This window comes from Pristis pectinata, chromosome 6 (genome assembly GCF_009764475.1).
Source record: "Pristis pectinata isolate sPriPec2 chromosome 6, sPriPec2.1.pri, whole genome shotgun sequence".
NCBI classification, from domain to species: Eukaryota; Metazoa; Chordata; class Chondrichthyes; order Rhinopristiformes; family Pristidae; genus Pristis; species Pristis pectinata.
The window spans coordinates 9,654,912-9,673,640 of NC_067410.1; the positions used below are offsets into that span (position 1 = coordinate 9,654,912).

Consider the following 18,729-nt stretch of genomic DNA (forward strand, 5'->3'; position numbering starts at 1 on the left):
TGCACCTGTGTTGTCTCCAAGTACCTTGCTCACAAATTCATGCTTTTAATATTTCTTATTCACAACTTTTTTCTTAAATCACTCGCAAACATTCTTGGTCACCATGCAGTGGCCATTCCTAACATTTAAGAGCCATATACAGTATATGTCTGAATTCATGTATGGTCCAAAATGTGAACCTATTAACTCCAAAAGATATCAATTCCAAACAATTCTTTAGTATTGATTCCAAATAATTCTGCAGTGCTGGGAGTCGGGGTGTAGGTTTGGAGAAAACACAAATTTAAGGTAATCACGAAAAGAGCTAAAGAATGAGAACCCCCATATCTGAAGGAGATTGGCAAGCCATGACAGGGTTTTTACAACATTCCTGATGTCATCATGGCCATTGCTAATTTATTTAATGACTTTAAATTCACTAACTACCACATGCTCTCTGAGTGATATTCCAACAATAGGCTGAAGAGCCTCCTTGTGTGCCAAACTCATTCGATGATCCTGGTTTACCTCGAGACACCAGCTCCAGTGCATTGGTAGATTGTGGTTTACAGCCTTAAAAGCTCATGACCTGGTACTAAAAAGAAGATTTGCATTTCTATAGCACCTCATGCATTCCTTCTGGGATATCCTGAAGCCCATAACATCCAAAGAAGCACTTTTCAAACTGTAGCCCCTCATGTGATTATGGAACGAGGCAGCCAATTGGTGCACATCAAGCTCCCATAAACAGCAAAGTGAAGATCCCAGATAATATGATTTGAGGGGTAAATACCGGCTCAGCACAACAGGAAGAACTCCCCTGCTCTCCTTCCCTCTTAGCAAGCAAGTGGTGCTCAAGCTAACACCTAACCCAGCAGACAGCACTTCCAACAGTGCAGCACGCCCTCAGCACTGCCCTGCAGTGACAGACTGTTTTATTGTTCCTCTGGTCGCTGGAGCGGGACTTGAACCCACAAACTTCTACCTCAGAGTAGGGCTACTGTCAGTGAGGTGTCACAATTACACCGTGCGCACTCTAATAGTGCCTATCCATCCGTATTATTGGAGTGCCAACATTGGATTCAGGCAATTTTCCTCCTCACCCCTTCCCCACCCCACCCCCACCCCCATTGGTTTGAACCAGCAACACAAGGGTTCAGGCACACCGTATGAGCAATAGAAGTTTATGTCGAGAATGGCCCTTTTCTCCCTCTCCATCCCAGAGCTTTAACCTTCCTTGCTGACGGGAAGGGTAACTATCCTCTACATCAGTCCGGCCTGAAGAGGACGAAGGATTTGATTCTGTCTCTTCAATCCATTCTGACAACGCAACGACCTCGAGTCCCGTTTGACGAGAGAATATCAAGTCTGTCTGCTGCTCCATCAACTTCGAATTAAGCCAAGCTCTTTCAAGGTTTCTGAAGTGCCGGTGATGAGAGGACCGGTGTTGATAGTCCATCCATACTGGCAATGGGGATGTGTATCTGGGTATTCCCAGCTGAAGGAAACTGAAAGAGAGAAACCCAATCATTATGGAACAAGAGGAGGTCATTCAGTCCCTCAAGGCTGACCTGCAACCTAATCCCAAATTCTTCCACATCTTAGATAGAAACACATCTATCAATTTGAGATTTAAAATTATAAGCTTCCACCTATTATTATATTTAATGTCTGCTTTAACACATCAACTTTTTTTTCTCACTTCTCATGTTGTTACCACAATGGCTTTCAATTTGGATAAGTGTGAAGCATTGCTCCATCTTTGGAGAAGTCAGACTGGCGGAGGACTTATACAGTGAATGGTCAAACCCTGGGGAGTGTTATGGAACAGAGGAACCTAGGAGTACAAGTATATAGTTTGGTGAAAGCACTATCAAAGGCAGACAGGTTGGTGAAGGTGGTGTTTGGCACGATGGCCTTCATCAGTCAGGGCATTGAGATAAGGAGTTGGGATGTGATGTTGCAGTTGTACAAGACATCAGTGAGACTGCACTTGGGGTATTGTGTATGGTCTTGGTTGCCCTGTTATAGGAAAGACATCATTGAAATGGAAGGAGTGCAGAGAAGATTTACAAGAATGTTGCCAGGACTCGAGGGCCTGAATTATAGGGAGAGCTTGGGCAGACTAGGAATTTATTCCTTGGAATGTAGGGGATTGGGGGGGGGGGGGTGACCTTATAGAGGGTATAGATAGGATGAACAGGGAACGGGAACCAAAAACTAGAGGGCATAGGTTTAAGTTGAGAGGTGAAAGATTTAAAAGGGATCTGAGGGGCAACTTCTTCATGCAGAGGGTGGTGCGTATATGCATACAGGTACACGGATAGGAAAGGTTTAGAGGGATCTGGGCCAAGTGGGACTAGCTTGGGTGGACACCTTGGTTGGCACGGACGAGTTGGGCTGAAGGGCCTGTCTCCATGCTGAAATACTCTATGGCTCTATGACCCACAGGCACCAAGGAAGTGCCAGTACAAGACAGAGGCAGATATTTCACCCTGCTTTACCAGATTCTTACCCCAGGTTTCTTAACCCACAACCGCCTGAAGCAGATAAGTCAAAGTGTGTGCAATACATCATCAAACCCGTGAAGATGTGGATGTTCCAAATTTTATCCTACAAAAGTGTGAAAATTTCATACAATAGTTCAAACTTATGTGGGAAGAACTTCTTTTGATTTCCCAACTTTTATGGGAAGCAGAAAAAACCAAAGCAGAACCAGACTAGTCAGTCCCTCAAGTCTGCTCTACCACAAGGTCATGGCTGATCTTATCACTGCCTTCAACTCAACCTTCCCACTTAATTCCAATATCCCAGATTCCTCAGGTATCCAAAAACCTATCAGTTCCAGTTTTGGACACAACCCATGTTCCTCTGGTGTAAGAGAATTCCAAAATTTACAAATCTCTGAGTAAAGAAATTTCTCCAACTTAGCGCTAAATGGCCAACTGATTATCATGGGACTCTTTCCTCTGGATCCCTGCCCAAGAAAGTGTCTGCCTTCTTGGCATCTCAGCATCCACAGCTGAATTTGAAAAGACACCTGCACAGCTGCATGGATCGGGAAGTTTTAGAGGGATATGGGCCAAGCACAGGTAAATGGGACTAGCTCAGGTCGGCATGGATAAGTTGAGCTGAAGGGCCTGTTTCTATGCTGTATCTACATCTACCCTCTTGGTATCTCAGCCTCTCTGGATTTGTCTCTCAGTATCCGCTCTGTCAACCAAGGGGAATCAGCATGAACAGGATTAGGCACCATTTCTTTGACATTCCGCCAATCTTATGCTGGAGATCCTCCCAACATCCTGAGCAAACTCTCCCCCATTCAGTGCAGCAATGACTCTTACCTGAAATGAGAGTTTTGCCGGGCTCATGGGAGCTATCGGGCTAAGTGTGCTCCAAAAGTGAATGGCAGACGGCAGGGTATTTGGTGTCAGTATTATCGGAGTCTGCAGTAAAAGAAAAGGGGAGAGTAAGAATTTAGAGGACAATCACCATATTTTGGAACCTGTGTATTCATCAAACATTCCTGGCTTAGGTTTGAGCTAAGTCACAGAGATTTCAAAAAAAATTTCCGTCCCAACAAGATTCCTTAACACCAGGTTTGGGAGAAGGTCTTTGCCACATCGTTGCAACACTTACATCCCCCAAACCAGCCGCTCCCATGCAATTGCAGATTGACCATGTTAATTGGCAAGGCTCCAGTGGCCCAGATATCTCCTGGCGAAATATTTCCCTTCTGCAATTGGGAGGAAATCCGCTTTTACTGAATAACCCATCCAGAAAATTCCAGGCATTAATGATGGGAAACTATTTCTTAACTAGTGGCAAAAAATAACAAGTTTTAAAGATCCCCTGATGATCTTTAACTGTTTATTTGTGTACATTTTCATTAATATAGCTTTATCCCCACCTTGTGGCCAAAATAATAACTACAGTCAACTGCTTATTAAAGGACCCTGGCTGCATTGATTTTTACCCTGAAACAATTTAATAGAATCATGGTTTACAACAGGCAGTCCTTCATGTCACCATGTCTATGACATGTTGAACTATTCAATGGTTCTTATCTACATCTACCCTCTTGGTATCTCAGCCTCTCTGGATCTGTCTGTCAAGTATCTGCTCTGTCAACCAAGGGGAATCAGCATGAACAGGATTAGACACCATTTCTCTGATATTCCGCCAATCTTATGCTGGAGATCCTCCTAACATCTTGAGCAAACTCTCCCCCATTCAGTGCAGTGAAATGAGAGTTTTGCCGGGCTCATGGGAGCTATCGGGCTAAGTGTGCTCCAAAAGTGAAGTGATTGGGTGCAGAGGAGTTTTACTAGGATGCTGCCTGGATCAGAGGGCATGTGCTATCAAGAGAGGGTGGACCAACCTGGGCCCTTTTCTCTGAAGCGGCGGAGGCTGAAGGGTGATCTGCTAGAAGCAATATCTTCCAACAGACAAGCAATATCTTTTTCCCATTATTGAGCAATCCAATACCAGAGGGCATGCATTTAAGGTGAGGGGGGTAGGTTCAGAACAGACGCGAGGGGTACATTTTTTTACTCAGAGAATGGTGGATGCCTGGAATGCGTTGCCTGATAGAGTGGTGGAGGCAAATTCTTTGGGGGCTTTAAAGAGGGGCTTGGATGGGCACATGAATGAGAGGAAAATGGAGGGATATGGGTGTTCTGTAGGTAGGAGGGATTAGCTGTGTCAGCACAACATTGTGGGCCGAAGGGCCTGTTCTGTGCTGCACTGTGCTATGTTCTATGATTCCAGTTCCTCTTGTTATTTTTCCAAGGCCCTGTAATACTTTCTATTTGTTTATACATTCAGTCCTGTTTTAAGAGGTACTATTCAATGTGCTTCCACTGCATTCTAGGTCATACAAACTCATTTCTTCACCTTCACCCTGGTTCTTCTGATATTTTATTTTACTGCACCAGATTCATACCCCACGTTTCAACCAGAAGGGTCTGCGTACATACATGGTGTGTGCAATGCATTATCAAGCTCGCAGAGTTGTGGATGTTCCAAATTTTATCTTAAAAGGGTGAGACCCAACTCTGATTGGGTGGCTGTTTCATCGAGCACCTTCACTCCGTATGCCCGCAAGAGCAAGGATCTCCCGGTGGCCAGCCACTTCAATTCCACAACCCACTCCCATACTGACATGTCTATCCACGGTCTCCTCCACTGCCACGTTGAGGCCAGACGTAGGTTGGAGGAACAATACCTCCTATTCTGCCTTGGGAGTCTCCAACCTGACGGCCTCAACATCGATTTCTCCAACTTCTGGTAACCCGTCCCCTCTTCCCCCCCCTCCTTTCTTCCCTCATTCCTGTGGCCCCCCTCCCCCCTTCTCTTTCCCCTTCCCCACCCTCATGACCTGACCATTTATTCCCCACCTCCTTCCCTTTATTCCATGGTCCACTGCCCTCTCCTAACAGATACCTTCTTCTTCAGCCCTTTGCCTCTCCTACCTATCACCTCTCAGCTTCTTACATCTCCCCCCTCCCCCACCCTCCTACCTTTCCCCTCTCACCTGGACACACCTATCACCTGAACTCACCTACCACCTGCCTGCGTGTGCTCCTCCCCCTCCCCCCACCTTCTTATTTTGGCTTCTGCCCTCTTCCTTTCCAGTCCTGATGAAGGGTCTCAACCCGAAACATCAACCATTTATTTCCCTTCATAGATGCTGCCTGACCTGCTGAGTTCCTCCAGCATTTTGTGTGTGTTGCTCCAGATTCAGCATCTGCAGAAATTCTTGTGTGAAAATTTAGTGCAATAGTTCAAAATTGTGTGGGTAGAATTCCCACAGTAACTTCGATAGGAAGCATCAGGATTAGAAAAAGGACCAGACCATTCAGCCTTCGAGTCTGCTCAGAAAAATTCTCCCAGCTCAGGAGAAAGTCATTACCTCATCTCTTCATCTTCACCCTGGTTCTTTTGGCAAGTAACTTACAATCTGGATTCTCTGGTTAACCACCCTCTGGTTACCAACTCTACTCTGAGTGGAGACAGTTTCTCCTCATTTTTATTTAGTCATTCACAGGATGTAGACATTAAAGCAGTGGAGGTATACCACCATCGCTGCTCTGCAAATCCACTAAACAAACTAACATCAGTGTCCTCTGCCAAGCCAACATCTCCAGCATGGAGGCACCAATTACGCTCAGTCAGCTCCTGAAACAGACACCCTGTTCCGAGTTCTGTCATGAGGAGAGATTACCAGGCAGACAGAGGTAAAGATTCAAGGATGAAGATTCTTTGGAGAGAAGGAGGATTAAAGGTGACCTGATAGAGGTGTACAAGATGATAAGAGGCATAGATCAAGTGGACAGTCAGAGACTTTTTCCCAGGGTGATAATGGCTAACACGAGGAGGCATAATTTTAAGGTGATTGGAGGAAAGTATAAGGGGGTTATCAGAGGTACGTTTTTTACACAGGGTGGTGGGTGCGTGGAACACACTGCCGGCAGAGGTTGTGGGGGCAGATACATTAGGGACATTTAAGATACTCGTAGATAGCCACATGAATGATAGAGAAATGGAGGGCTATGTGGGAGGGAAGGGTCAGATAGATATTAGAGCAGGGTAAAATGTCGGCACAACATTGTGGGCCAAAGGGCCTGTACTGTAATGTTCTATGTTCTATGATGTATTTGAAACCTGCTTGAAAAACTGACTCCTGCAAGTCCCTGGCCCTTCACCACTCAAAATGGAGGATTATTTGGTAAAGGCTGCCACTTATCATCCATTACCTGAATTTAGGAGGCAGTAATGATGTCAGTTAGTCTGGAGGTCTATGTCGACCAGATTAGCTAAGAACATCAGATGTCCTTCTCTGAAGGACAGGAGTGAACTAATTGGGATTTTATAACAAAACAGTAGTTTCACAGTTATCGTCACTGAAACTAGATCTTTTTGTTTAAATTCCGGATCTATTTAACCATGAATTTGAATTCCTCAGTTTCTTTGATGGGATGAACTCATGTCTCTGGATCAAAGATCCAAAACTCTGGCTGCTAGTCCAATAATATGAAAAACTGACTCCAGTCTCTGGCCCTTCACCACAAGCCATTAGCACTTGCAACAACTTGAATAAGTTTCCATTTAACCATCTCTGCCTTAAGGAAAACAACACCAGCTTCTCCAGTGTCTCCACATGACTTCAGACCCTCTGCACCTCTCAAATGCCATGACCTCCTTGCAAACTGGGGATTGCATTCTAGCTGAGGTTAGCCTGTGATGGTATATATAAAGCCAAGAATCCTGTGTGGATCTCACCATCTTCTGTCACTTCTAAATGTGTGTGAACTCTAGGTCCTCAGTTTCTGTAACTCTTAAAATTATTGAGCACCTCTGGTGTACATTACTCAGTGTAAAATGGGTCATTCATTAACTGCAAATGTTGGTGAAGTCTAGGCCAATAGACTTTAGGGCACATTCTGTGGTGTGGATATTGTTGCAAAATGTAGGAAACACACCAACGAATTTGTCCACAGCATGTTGTCATAAACAGTGATGCATTAACAGCCTGAGCAGTATCAGTTGAAGAAATCCTCCTAGTCAGCTTCAAAAAGTAGTGCAGAGTGATCTGTTGCATTCATCTGAGGGAGCAGTCAGTGCAGCTCCCCTAGTAGTGCAGCATTCCCTCAGTAACTACACAAATAGTGTCATGAAGCAAGTGTTAAGGTGAAGACAAATGTCTGCGGGCAGCTAAATTTGAGGACTGATGGAATCAAAGGCTTTAGTGAACATATAGTGGTTGGTGCTGCTCCCTGCATTTCCCTTGGGAAGTGTTCCCCAGTGAGCAGCATGTCCAATGTGCCTTTAGATTGGTAAAATCCACACTGCAATTTATGGAGCAACTCTTCTAAAACTGGCACAGCTATTATAGAGCTACTGCTTCCCAGCCCCAGTGACCCGGGTTCGGTCCTGACCTCGGGCACTGTCTGTGCGGAGTTTGAACGTTCTCCCTGTGACTGCATGTGTTTCCCCCGGGTACTCCAGGTTCCTCCCACATCACAAAGGCAGGTAGGTTAATTTGCTGCTATAAATTGCCCCTAGTGCATAGTGAGTGGTAGAATCTGGTGGAGTTTATGGGAACGTGGGGAGAATAAAGTGGGATTAGTGTAAAATTAATATAAAGGGGTGTTTGACAGTCAGCATGGACTCAATGGACCAAAGAGTCTGTTCCAGATGAGGTAATGGATAGAATTGATGAGGATAATGTAGTAAATATGGTGTGTATGGACTTCTAGAATGTTTTTGGTAAGCTGTGATGCATCCAGTATGGCAACTGCTCTGCCCGGGACCGCAAGAAACTGCAAAGAGTTGTGGACACAGCCCAGTACATCACGGAAACCAGCCTCCCCTCAATGGACTCTGTCTATACCTCTTGCTGCCTTGGTGAAGCAGCCGGCATAATCAAAGACCCCACCCACCTGGGTCATTCTCTCATCTCCCCTCTCCCATCAGGCAGAAGATACAGGAGCCTGAGGGCACGTACCACCAGGCTCAAGGATAGCTTCTATCCCACTGTGATAAGACTATTGAACGGTTCCCTTATACGATGAGATGGACTCTTGACCTCACGATCTACCTTGTTATGACCTTGCACCTTATTGTCTACCTGCAACGCATTTCCCTGTAGCTGTGACACTTTACTCTGCATTCTGTTATTGTTTTTACCCTGTACTACCTCAAGGCACTGTGTAATGAATTGACCTGTACGATCGGTATGCAAGACAAGTTCTTCACTGTACCTCGGTACAAGTGACAATAATAAACCAATTCCAATACTGCATACCTGGCTTTTCATCAAAGTTGAAACACGTGGTATAAAAGGAACACTGACAGCATGGATACCAGGTCAGCCAAGGACAGTGGTGAATGGTTGTTTTTCAGACTGCTGGAAGGTAGGGGTGGCGCTTCCAGGGACTGACGTTAAGGCCATGTTTTTTTTTAAATCTATATTTATGACAACTCAATGTCTTGCACTGTACTGCTGCCACAAAACAACAAATTTCACGACATACGTCAGTGATAATAAACCTGATTCTGGTTCTGACTTGGAGGTGCAAGGCACAGTTTCTAAAATCGTGGATAACACAAAACTTGGGAGTGCTGTGAACTGCAGCACAATACAAACAGGCTGGTAGAATGGGGAGATACAAGGAAGGTGAAGTTTAATGCAGAGATATGTGAGGCGATGCATTTTTGTAGGAAGAATGAGGAGGTAATATAGAGTTATGGATACTGTCCTATCGGGGCAGAGGGATCGGGGAGTATCAGCGCACAAATCATTGAAAGTGGCAGGGCAAGTTGAGAAAGCAGTTAATAAGGCAAACACAATTCTGGGCTTCATTAACAGGGGCACAGAGTATAAAATAAGGGGAGCTGGACTGATCTTCATAAAACATTGGTCCTGCCTCAAATGGAATATTGTGTTCAATTCTGGTTGTCTCGTTATAAGTATGTGAAAGCATCAGACAGGATCCAGAGGGGATATACGAGAATGATTCCTGGGATATGGGACTACTTACTGGGATAGGGGTTAGAGGGGCTGGAAGTTTGAAGGTGCCTGGGAGATTTGTTAGAAGTATATAAAATGATTTGTGGTATCATAAAGAGATATCACCAAAGTGGTCTCCACAAAATCCTCCAAATCCACTGACAGGATATGTGAATCAATGTCAGTATCTTCTCCCTGGCTAACCTCCTGACTGTTGAGGTACTCAGTCAGCTACGTTGGGCAGGCCACGTCTTTTGCATGCCTGACACCAGACTCCTGAAGCATTCTGAGTTTTGTCACGGGACAAAGGGGAAGATCTAAGGATGTGCTTAAAACCTCCTTGAAAAATACAACATCCCAACCTGGGAATCTCTGACCCATGACCACTCAAAATGGAGAAGGAACATTTAACACAGGAGCTTCACAATGCATCAGGAAAGCCAAGCAGAGACAGCGCGCCAACACAGCCACCTGCCCTGCCCAGCGCCTCCTGCCCCAGGGGTAACAGGATCTGCAGTACTCACATTGGCTTCATCAGTCACCTCAGAGCCCTTGGAAGTGGAACGGAAAGAAGTCACCCTCAATGGAAAAGCACGCTGTGGTGTCAGGCTGGATTCTATCTCTGGGGTGGGATTTGAACCCAGACATGGGATCAAGAGAGTGCAACCTTTGAGAGAAGGCTAATGCAAAATATTCGACTAATACCTTGTAGATTAATTTAAGATCCAGTTATGTGGCAGGGTAAAGGGATTGTAACAACTTTTTACAGGATGGGAGAATGGGAATTGAATTGGGCAGTAAGTGCAAACTTTTAAAAATCCCTCATCTGTATTGTTCTGTGAGTTCAAGTTTAAGGTTATTGTTCTCATAGGCACACATACCCAGGGTGCAACTGCCATGAAAATTAGCTTTTTGCAGCAGCAGCACAGCACGTTACGAGGACAAACATAAGTTAACATTAAAATTAAATTAACGTAAATTATATGCAATTTATTGAATGGATTACTGATTGTGTCAGGTGTGCCTCAGGTATTAACCCTGCCTCTGGATTTAAAGGCAGGACCAACCGGAAACAACCATCAGGTTCTTGAACCAACCTGCACAACCCTAACCCTACCTCAGCAATGGAGCACTACGGACCACCTCTTGCACTGCCATGAGCTTGTTTATGATTGTGGGATTTCTTGCGCTAATGTCTTGCTTTGCACAGTCTTTTTTCTCTTCACTGTCTTGTATAATTTATGTCTTGTGTGTTGTCCGAGCCTACGTGCCTGTGATGCTTGCAAGGTTTTCATTGTACCTGTACCTCATGACAATAAACTCAACTTGAACACAGCAGACTGAGGGAGAGCTACACTGTTGCAGGACATTAAACAGAAGGCCCTTCAGATGGATACAAGAGATCAGGTGGGTCCTCCCTGGCATTCACATTTCAACCAATATATTGCTAAAAATTGACTCAGAGAGATACAGCAATGGAAACAGACCCTTCAGCTTTTCGAGTCCATGCCCACAATTAACCACGCATTTATACTAATAGAACATAGAACACTACAGCACAGTACAGGCCCTTTGGCCCACAATGTTGTGCCAACATTTTATCCTGCTCTAATATCTATCTAATCCTTCCCTCCCACATAGCCTTCCATTTCTTTATCATTCATGTGTCTAAGAGTCTCTTAAGTGTCCCTAATGTATCTGCCACCACAACCTCTGCCGTCAGTGCATTCCACGCACCCACCACTCTCTGTGTAAAAAAACTTACCCCTGACATCCCCCTTATACCTTCCTCCAATCACCTAAAAATTATGCCCCCTCCTGTTAGCCATTTTCACCTTGGGAAAAAGTCTCTGACTGTCCGCTCGATCTATGCCTCTTATCATCTTGTACACCTCTATCGTCACCTCTTATCATTAATAAATTTATGGGATTAATCCTACATTAATCCCATTAATTTATTCTCCACACGTTCCCATCAACTCCCCCCAGATTCTACCACTCACCTACACATTACAGTGGCCAATTAACCTACCAACCTGCGTGTCTTTGAGATGTGGGAGGAAACTGGAGCACCCGGAGGAAACCCATGCGGTCACAGGGAGAACTCCACACAGAGAGCACCAGAGGTCAGGATTGAACCTGGGTCTCAGGCGCAGTGAGACAGTGGCTCCACTGTGGAGTCCTTGATTTGGTCAGTAACACATTGCTGTCTGTGGGAGCTCATTGCCTGTAAAATGGAGTCACTACAAATATGTGTCAATGGCTGTAAAGTGTTTGGGGCATTGTGAGGCTATAATCTGTGCTATATATCTGCATCTCTCTTTATAGGATGCGGCAGCACAGTGGCACAGCTGCCTCACAGCTCCAGTGACCCAGGTTCAATCCTGACCCCGGTTCTGTCGGTGTGGAGTTTGCACATTCTCCCTGTGACTGTCTGGGTTTCCTCCCATATCCCAAAGGCATGCAGGTTGGTGGGTTAATTGGCCACTGTAAATTTCCCCTGGTGTGTGGGTGAGTGGTAGAATCCGTGCTGAGTTGATGAAGGAATACAAAATGGGATCAGAGGAGGATGAGTGTAAATGGGCGTCTGGTGGTTGGTACAGACTCGCTGGTCCAAAAGGATCTGTTTCCACATTGTATGACTTTATGAAATTATGATAATGCAATCAGAGTATAAAATATTGCAGATGCTGGAAACCTGAAACAAAAACAGGAAGTGCAGGAAATACTCAGCAGGTCAGGCAGCACTTGTGAGGAAGGAGAAACGGAATCCACATTTCAGAATGACCTTCCGCTTTAAAGATGCAGCGAGAGGAGGGAGGGGTGCAGAGTTCAAAGGGAAACGTCTGAGATTGGGTGGGAGCCCAGGGAGAAGACGCGAGGCAGAAGAGTGGTGATGGGGTAAGTAAGGATTCAGCCTGGTGTGAGTGCAGAATAATGATCTGACATCACCAGAAGGTAGAGGATGACTGTATGGCCAAGCACACCTCCAACGCCAGATACAAATTCACCGACAACACCACTGTTGTTGGACCAATCACAGGTGGCAATGAGTCCGCTTACCAGAGGTTCCGCAACAACAACCTCTCGCTCGACATCAGTTCAACTAAAGAGCTGATTGTTGCCTTCAGGAAGGGGAAGGAGGGCGAACATGCGCCAGTCTACATTAGGGGATTGACGGTGGAGAGAATCAGCAGCTTTAAATTCCTGGGCGTTAACATATCGGATGACCTGTCCTGGGCCCAGCACATGGATGCAATGACAAGGAAGGCGCGCCAGCATCTTTACTTTCTTAGGAGGTAGAGGAGGTTTGGCTTGTCACCAAACACTCTAACAAACTTCTACAGATCTACTGTTGAAGGTATCCTGACTGGTTTCATCATGGTCTGGTACAGCAATTTGAATGCGCAGAAACATAAGAAGATGAGAGGAGCAGTGGACTCTGCCCAATACATCACAGACACATCCCTCCCCACCATCGGTAGTATCTACAGGAGGCACTGCCTCAAAAAGGCAGCATCCATCAAAGATCCCCACCACCCGGGCCATGCCCTCTTCTCGCAGATACCATCAGGGTAGGAGGTACAGAAGCCTGAGGTCCCACACCACCAGGTTCTGGAACAGCTACTTCCCTTCAACCATTCGGTTCTTGAACCAACCAACACAACCCTAATCACTACAGTTTACCAACACTGTGACCACTTTGCACTAAAGTGGACTTTGTTCTAATTGTGTGTAATTTATGTTTAATTCATGTTTTTCTTGTGAATGCTGCTTATATGATGCTATGTGCCTGTGATGCTGCCGCAAGTAAGTTTTTCATTGCACTTTTGTGCTTACATGTGCTTGTGCATATGACAATAAACTTGACTTTGACTGAGGAGATCCTGGAAAGCTGAGGTAAAAGTGCTGGAAATGCTGATGATCTGAATCTGTGTGGTATTCAGGTTGTACCACCCAATACTACAAGCATACCTGAACGTGTTGGGTGATCAGTGTTGGCGTGACCGCACTAGAAGCAGGGAAGACCACCGTGTTCAGAAGACCAGGGTTACTTTTATCCGGAGGAGGGCTATTCTGGGCCGTGAGGAGTGTGGTAGGCAGCTCCAGGTCCTTTGGCTTCTTGGGCTTTGGTGGTTGAAGGTTACTGTTGTTTTCTAACTGTTCCTGATTGGGGCTCGGTGCCCGAGGTAACTCGTCGGCAGCTGGTATGGCATCCAGGATGATACAATCCAATTCATCCATCACCTCCATCTTCACTTTGAGGTCTCCCTGGTGGGAAATATCACTCGAGGTTTCCATTGGGGAGTCACCGTCGGCCTGAGCCTGTGGTTCCTCCTCTTCCTGCAGCTTTAGATCAGGTTCTCCCGCAAGATTCTCGAGCACCTGGGTTTTGCTCTCCTGCTCAGGCAGCTCCATGCTTTTGGGAGGGTTGTTGGCCTCCCTGGGTCGGTGGTTGCTGCTTTGCAGTGACTGGATGGTAAACGTGGAATAGAGCCCCGAGCGCATGTACTCGTTCCTCGATGAGATCCTGGTGGTGGCCTTCAGTTGCCGTTGTAAGGCAAGGCCCTTGTCCCTGGGCCTGCCGATCGCCCACTCGCTCTCACCACCATCGTACTTGTCCGATTCCATCGCCAGGCTGTCCGGCAACGACACAAACTTGTAGACAAACTTCTGCCCGTTGACTTTCTTGATGATGTTCTGCAAAACAAAAAGGTTTTGTCACGGAATAGAAGCAGAGTGCAGAGGTAAATGGATCCCGCACTTCACATCTTTATTTATGTGGGCAGGCACGGTAGAGTAGCAGTTAGCACAACGCTATTACAGCGCCAGCGACCCGGGCTCAATTCCGGCCACTGTCTGTAAGGGAGTTTGTATGTTCTCCCCTTGTCTGTGTGGGTTTCCTCTGGGTGCTCCGGTTTCCTCTCACATTCCAAAGACGTACAGGTTAGGAAGTTGTGGGCGTGCTATGTTGGCGCCAGAAGCATGGCAACACTTGCGGGCTGCCCCCAGCACAGTCTCAGTAATGCAAAAAGATGCATTTCACTGTGTGTTTTGATGTACACGTGACTAATAAATAAATATCTTATCTTATTTAGTATATAAAACACAGGAAAACAAGAAGAGGCAGCCTTGGGTTCTATGCTGCTATTCAACAACATCCATATGGCATAGAAAGAGGCCACTCAGCCCATCGAGTCTATGCCAGTTCTCAATGCAACCCCCATCAATCCCATTCCCCCATTCATTTCCTTTCTCATTCTCTCTCACACACCTATCCCCTGGTTCTCCTGCCACTCACCTACACTTGGGGCAACTTACAGCAGCCAATTAACCCACTGACCAGCAGGTCTTTGAGATATGGGAGAAACCGAAGCAATCAGTTCACAACTGACCTATCTCTCCAAACCTGCTTTTTCTCCTTCGTACCTTCAGTATTAACAAATATCTATTAAAACTGCCTGACGACTAATCATTGCTTTTTTTTAAAGCACAATTGCATGGCGTGAATTTTTCTAAAAACACTTAACATTTTTCTTCCCAGGTTCTCAAGCCCTGAAGTGGGACTGCTCAGTAAAGCAACCAACATAATCAAAGACCCCCACCCACCCCGGACATTCTCTCTTCTCCCCTCTCCCATCGGGTAGAAGATACAAAAGCCTGAAAGCACGTACCACCAGGCTCAAGGACAGCTTCTATCCCGCTGTTATTAGACTATTGAACGGTCCCCTAGTACGATAAGGTGGACTCTTAACCTCACAATCTACCTCATTATGACCTTGCACCTTATTGTCTATCTGCTCTGCACTTTCTCTGTAACTGTAACACTTTATTCTGCATTCTGTTATTGTTTTCCCTTGTACTACCTCAATGCACGGATGTAATGAAATCATCTGTATGAACTGTATGCAAGTTTTTCACTGTACACGTGACATAATAAACCAATTTACCAATACATGTCGACAGCCCTCTGCTCTCTCACTAGATGGCCCTCCTGACCTTTATGGGGCTATACAGTCTGACACAGCCACAACCAGTCTTGTCCTGTGTGTTCACCCATCTTTCCCTGAATTTCACACCAGCAGAGGTCACTGTTAAATGGCTAGGAGTAGTACCCTCTTCAACTATAATATTCTCCTGCTTAATAACCCTCACAGATATCCGGGCTTTTCCTGGTCTCTTGCACATCCTCAAACTGTCTTATGAGGATAGGTTGAGCGAGCTAGGGCTTTTCTCTTTGGAGAGGAGGAGGATGAGAGGTGACTTGATAGAGGTGTACAAGATGATAAGAGGCATAGATCGAATGGACAGTCAGAGACTTTTTCCCCAGGGCAACAATGGCTAACACGAGGGGACATAATTTTAAGGTGATTGGAGGAAGGTATAAGGGGGATGTCAGAGGTAAGTTTTTTTTTTACACAGAGAGTGGTGGGTGCGTGGAACGCACTGCCTGCAGAGGTTGTGGGGGCAGATACATTAGGGACATTTAACAGACTCTTAGACACATGAATGATAGAAAAATAGGGGGCTATGTGGGAGGGAAGGGTTAGATAGATCTTACAGCAGGATAAAATGTCAGCACAATATTGTGGGCCGAAGGGCCTGTACTGTGCTGTAGTGTTCTATGTTCTATGAATCACACAGCCATTAGCAGCTTATCATTTACTCCTGGAAGTGGAATTTGTTTATTGTTGTCACATGTACCAAGGTACAGTGAAAAACTTTGTTTTGCATGCCATCTATATAAATCATTTCAAAACATAAGTACCTCTTGGTAGTACAAGGGAAATACAATAACAGAATGTAGAGCATAGTGTTACAGTTACAGAGAAAGTGCAATAAAGGTCGACAAATAAGTTGCAAGGGCCATGACGAGGTAGACTGTGAGGTCAAGAGTTCATCTTTAACGTACAAGAGGTCCGTTCAAGAGTGTCATAACAGCAGGATGGAAGGTGTCCTTGAGCCTGGTGGTGTGTGTTTTCAGGCTTTTGTATGTTGCCTGAGGGGAGGGGAGAGAAGAGAGAATGTCCGGGGTGGGAGGGGTCTTTGATTACGTTGGATGCTTTTCCAAGGCAGCAAGAAGTGTAGACAGAGTCCACGGAGGGGAGGCTGGTTTCTGTGATGTGCTGAGCTGTGTCCGCAACTCTTCTGCAATTTCTTGTGGTCTTAGGCAGAGCAGTAGCCATACCAAGCAGTGATACATCTCTCTAACTTCCAATCACCCTTCACTTCTGTGCTTGCTGACCAGCATTGTGAAACAATCCATCAAATATAAAATCCTTGTTCCATGGTCTCCTCCCAATTCCCCCATCCCTGTAACTCCTCCAGCACTCCAAGATCCAAGATCCTGGCCTTCTTCCAATACTGCCCTCCAGAGCATCTTTGATATTAATTAATCCAACATAGGTGGCCGTGCCTTCAGCTGCTAAGACTCTTTCAGCTCCAGAATTCCCACTCACAGCCCCTCTCTCTCAAAATTTCTCTCCACATTTAAGGTGGTATCTCTTTGATCAAGTTATCTGCCCAGCAGCCAATATAATCAAGGACCTTTCCCACCCCAGTCATTCTCTCTTCTCCCCCCTCCCATCGGGCAGAAGAAACAAAAGTTTGAGAACACGTCCCACCAGACAGAAGGACAGCTTCTATTAAGCTGTTATAAGACTATTGAATGGATATCTTATACGATAAAGATGAACTCTTGATCTCTCGCTCTACCTCGTCATGGCCCTTGCACTTTATTTGTCTACCTGTGCTGTACTTTCTCTGTAACCGTAACCGTAACACTATTTTTCTGAATGTTGTTTTTTTCCCCTTTTGTTGTACCTGGATGTACATGTATGGAATGATCTGTCTGGATGGCATGCAAACAAAAGCTTTTCATTGTATCTCAGTACATGTGACAATAATAAAACAATTACCAAGGTATCTTGCATTGAAGGCACAGTATAATGGAAGTTGTTAAAGCTTTGTTCCTCCCACTCCTCTGCTTGCTACCCAAGGCACTCAGGAACCTTCTAAAATCAAAACCAGCTGCCTCAACCAAGATCAACCAATTCCCTACATCCACATTTCAGGACTCAAATCTTTGGATCTTCCTGTGCAGCCACACTCTACTTCAAGCTGGGTGGCACATCAGAGCAGAGGAGGAGTCCATGTCCCAGTACTGCAGATGGAGGGAAATGGGCAGTCGACGTTTCAGGTCGAGCCCCTTCATCTGGACTGAAAGAGTAGAGGGGAGATCGCCAGTGCAAAAAAGCAAAAGGAAGGGGTGGAGCAAGAGCTGGCAAGTGATAGGTGAGGAGGGGTAATAGGCAGACGGAGGAGGGAAGAGTGGGAATAGGGACAGAGGATGGGAGGTGAGAAGTGGAGGCAACAAAGGGCTGCAGATTACGAGGAAAATCCAGATGACGGGTCTCGACCCAAAAAATTGACTCTCCATTTCTCTCCACAGATGCTATCTGGCCCGCTGAGCTCCCCCAGCATCTTGTTTGTTGCTCAGTATCTATCCTGTCTTAGGATCTTACATAGTTCAACAATATTCCAGTGCTTGTTTACCCTCCCTCATACTCCCCTGGATTTAATTCAATTGCCCCTTTTCTGTAAACTCCACCCATCCATTGATACTTTTCTGCACCGGGGTTAAGGTTAGGTGATTTTGATTATAAAAGTGGACATATGAATTCAGAATGAAAATGTGACCACACAGCCAACTTCTGTATCATCTGCCAACTCAAGGACTTACAGATGGATAATAAATCCTTGCTAGCAATGCCTCTGTCAATATTGAGAAAATCTCATGCAAAATAAATGCACTGAACAATCATCTATCATTCTTTAATGCCTGCATTGGTTGTGTCTGGATTACGTTCTGGTATCCTTATTTGAGGAAAGATATACTAGCTTTGGAGGCAGTGCAGAGGAGGTTCACCAGGTTGATTCTGGAGATGAGAGGGTTAGCCTATGAGGAGAGATTGAGTCACCTGGGACTATACTCGCTGGAATTCCGAAGAATGAGAAGGGATCTTATAGAAACATATAAAATTATGAAAGGGATAAGATAGAGGCAGGAAGGTTGTTTCCACTGGTAGGTGAGACTAGAACTAGGGGACACTGCCTCAAGGTTCAGGGGAATAGATTTAGGATGGAGATGCTTTTCCCAGAGAGTAGTAAATCTGTGGAGTTCTCTGCCCAGGGAAGCAGTAGACGCTTCCTCATTAAATATATTTAAGACACAG

At 45.5% G+C, this 18,729-nt stretch overlaps 1 protein-coding gene across 1 annotated transcript in view; it reads right to left on the reverse strand.

Annotated features, from left to right (window-relative positions):
- Window positions 1–1,118: 1,118 nt before the first annotated feature.
- LOC127571710 (ETS domain-containing protein Elk-1-like) overlaps window positions 1,119–18,729 on the reverse strand; it is an 83,745-nt gene continuing 66,134 nt past the window's right edge. Inside the window, exons 3-5 of the mRNA XM_052018328.1 lie at window positions 13,469–14,194; window positions 3,324–3,425; window positions 1,119–1,487 (exon numbers count right to left, since the gene is read on the reverse strand). Coding sequence (XP_051874288.1) covers window positions 1,389–1,487; window positions 3,324–3,425; window positions 13,469–14,194 — 927 coding nt within the window. The 3' untranslated portion in view covers window positions 1,119–1,388. The remainder of the gene's footprint in view (window positions 1,488–3,323; window positions 3,426–13,468; window positions 14,195–18,729) is intronic.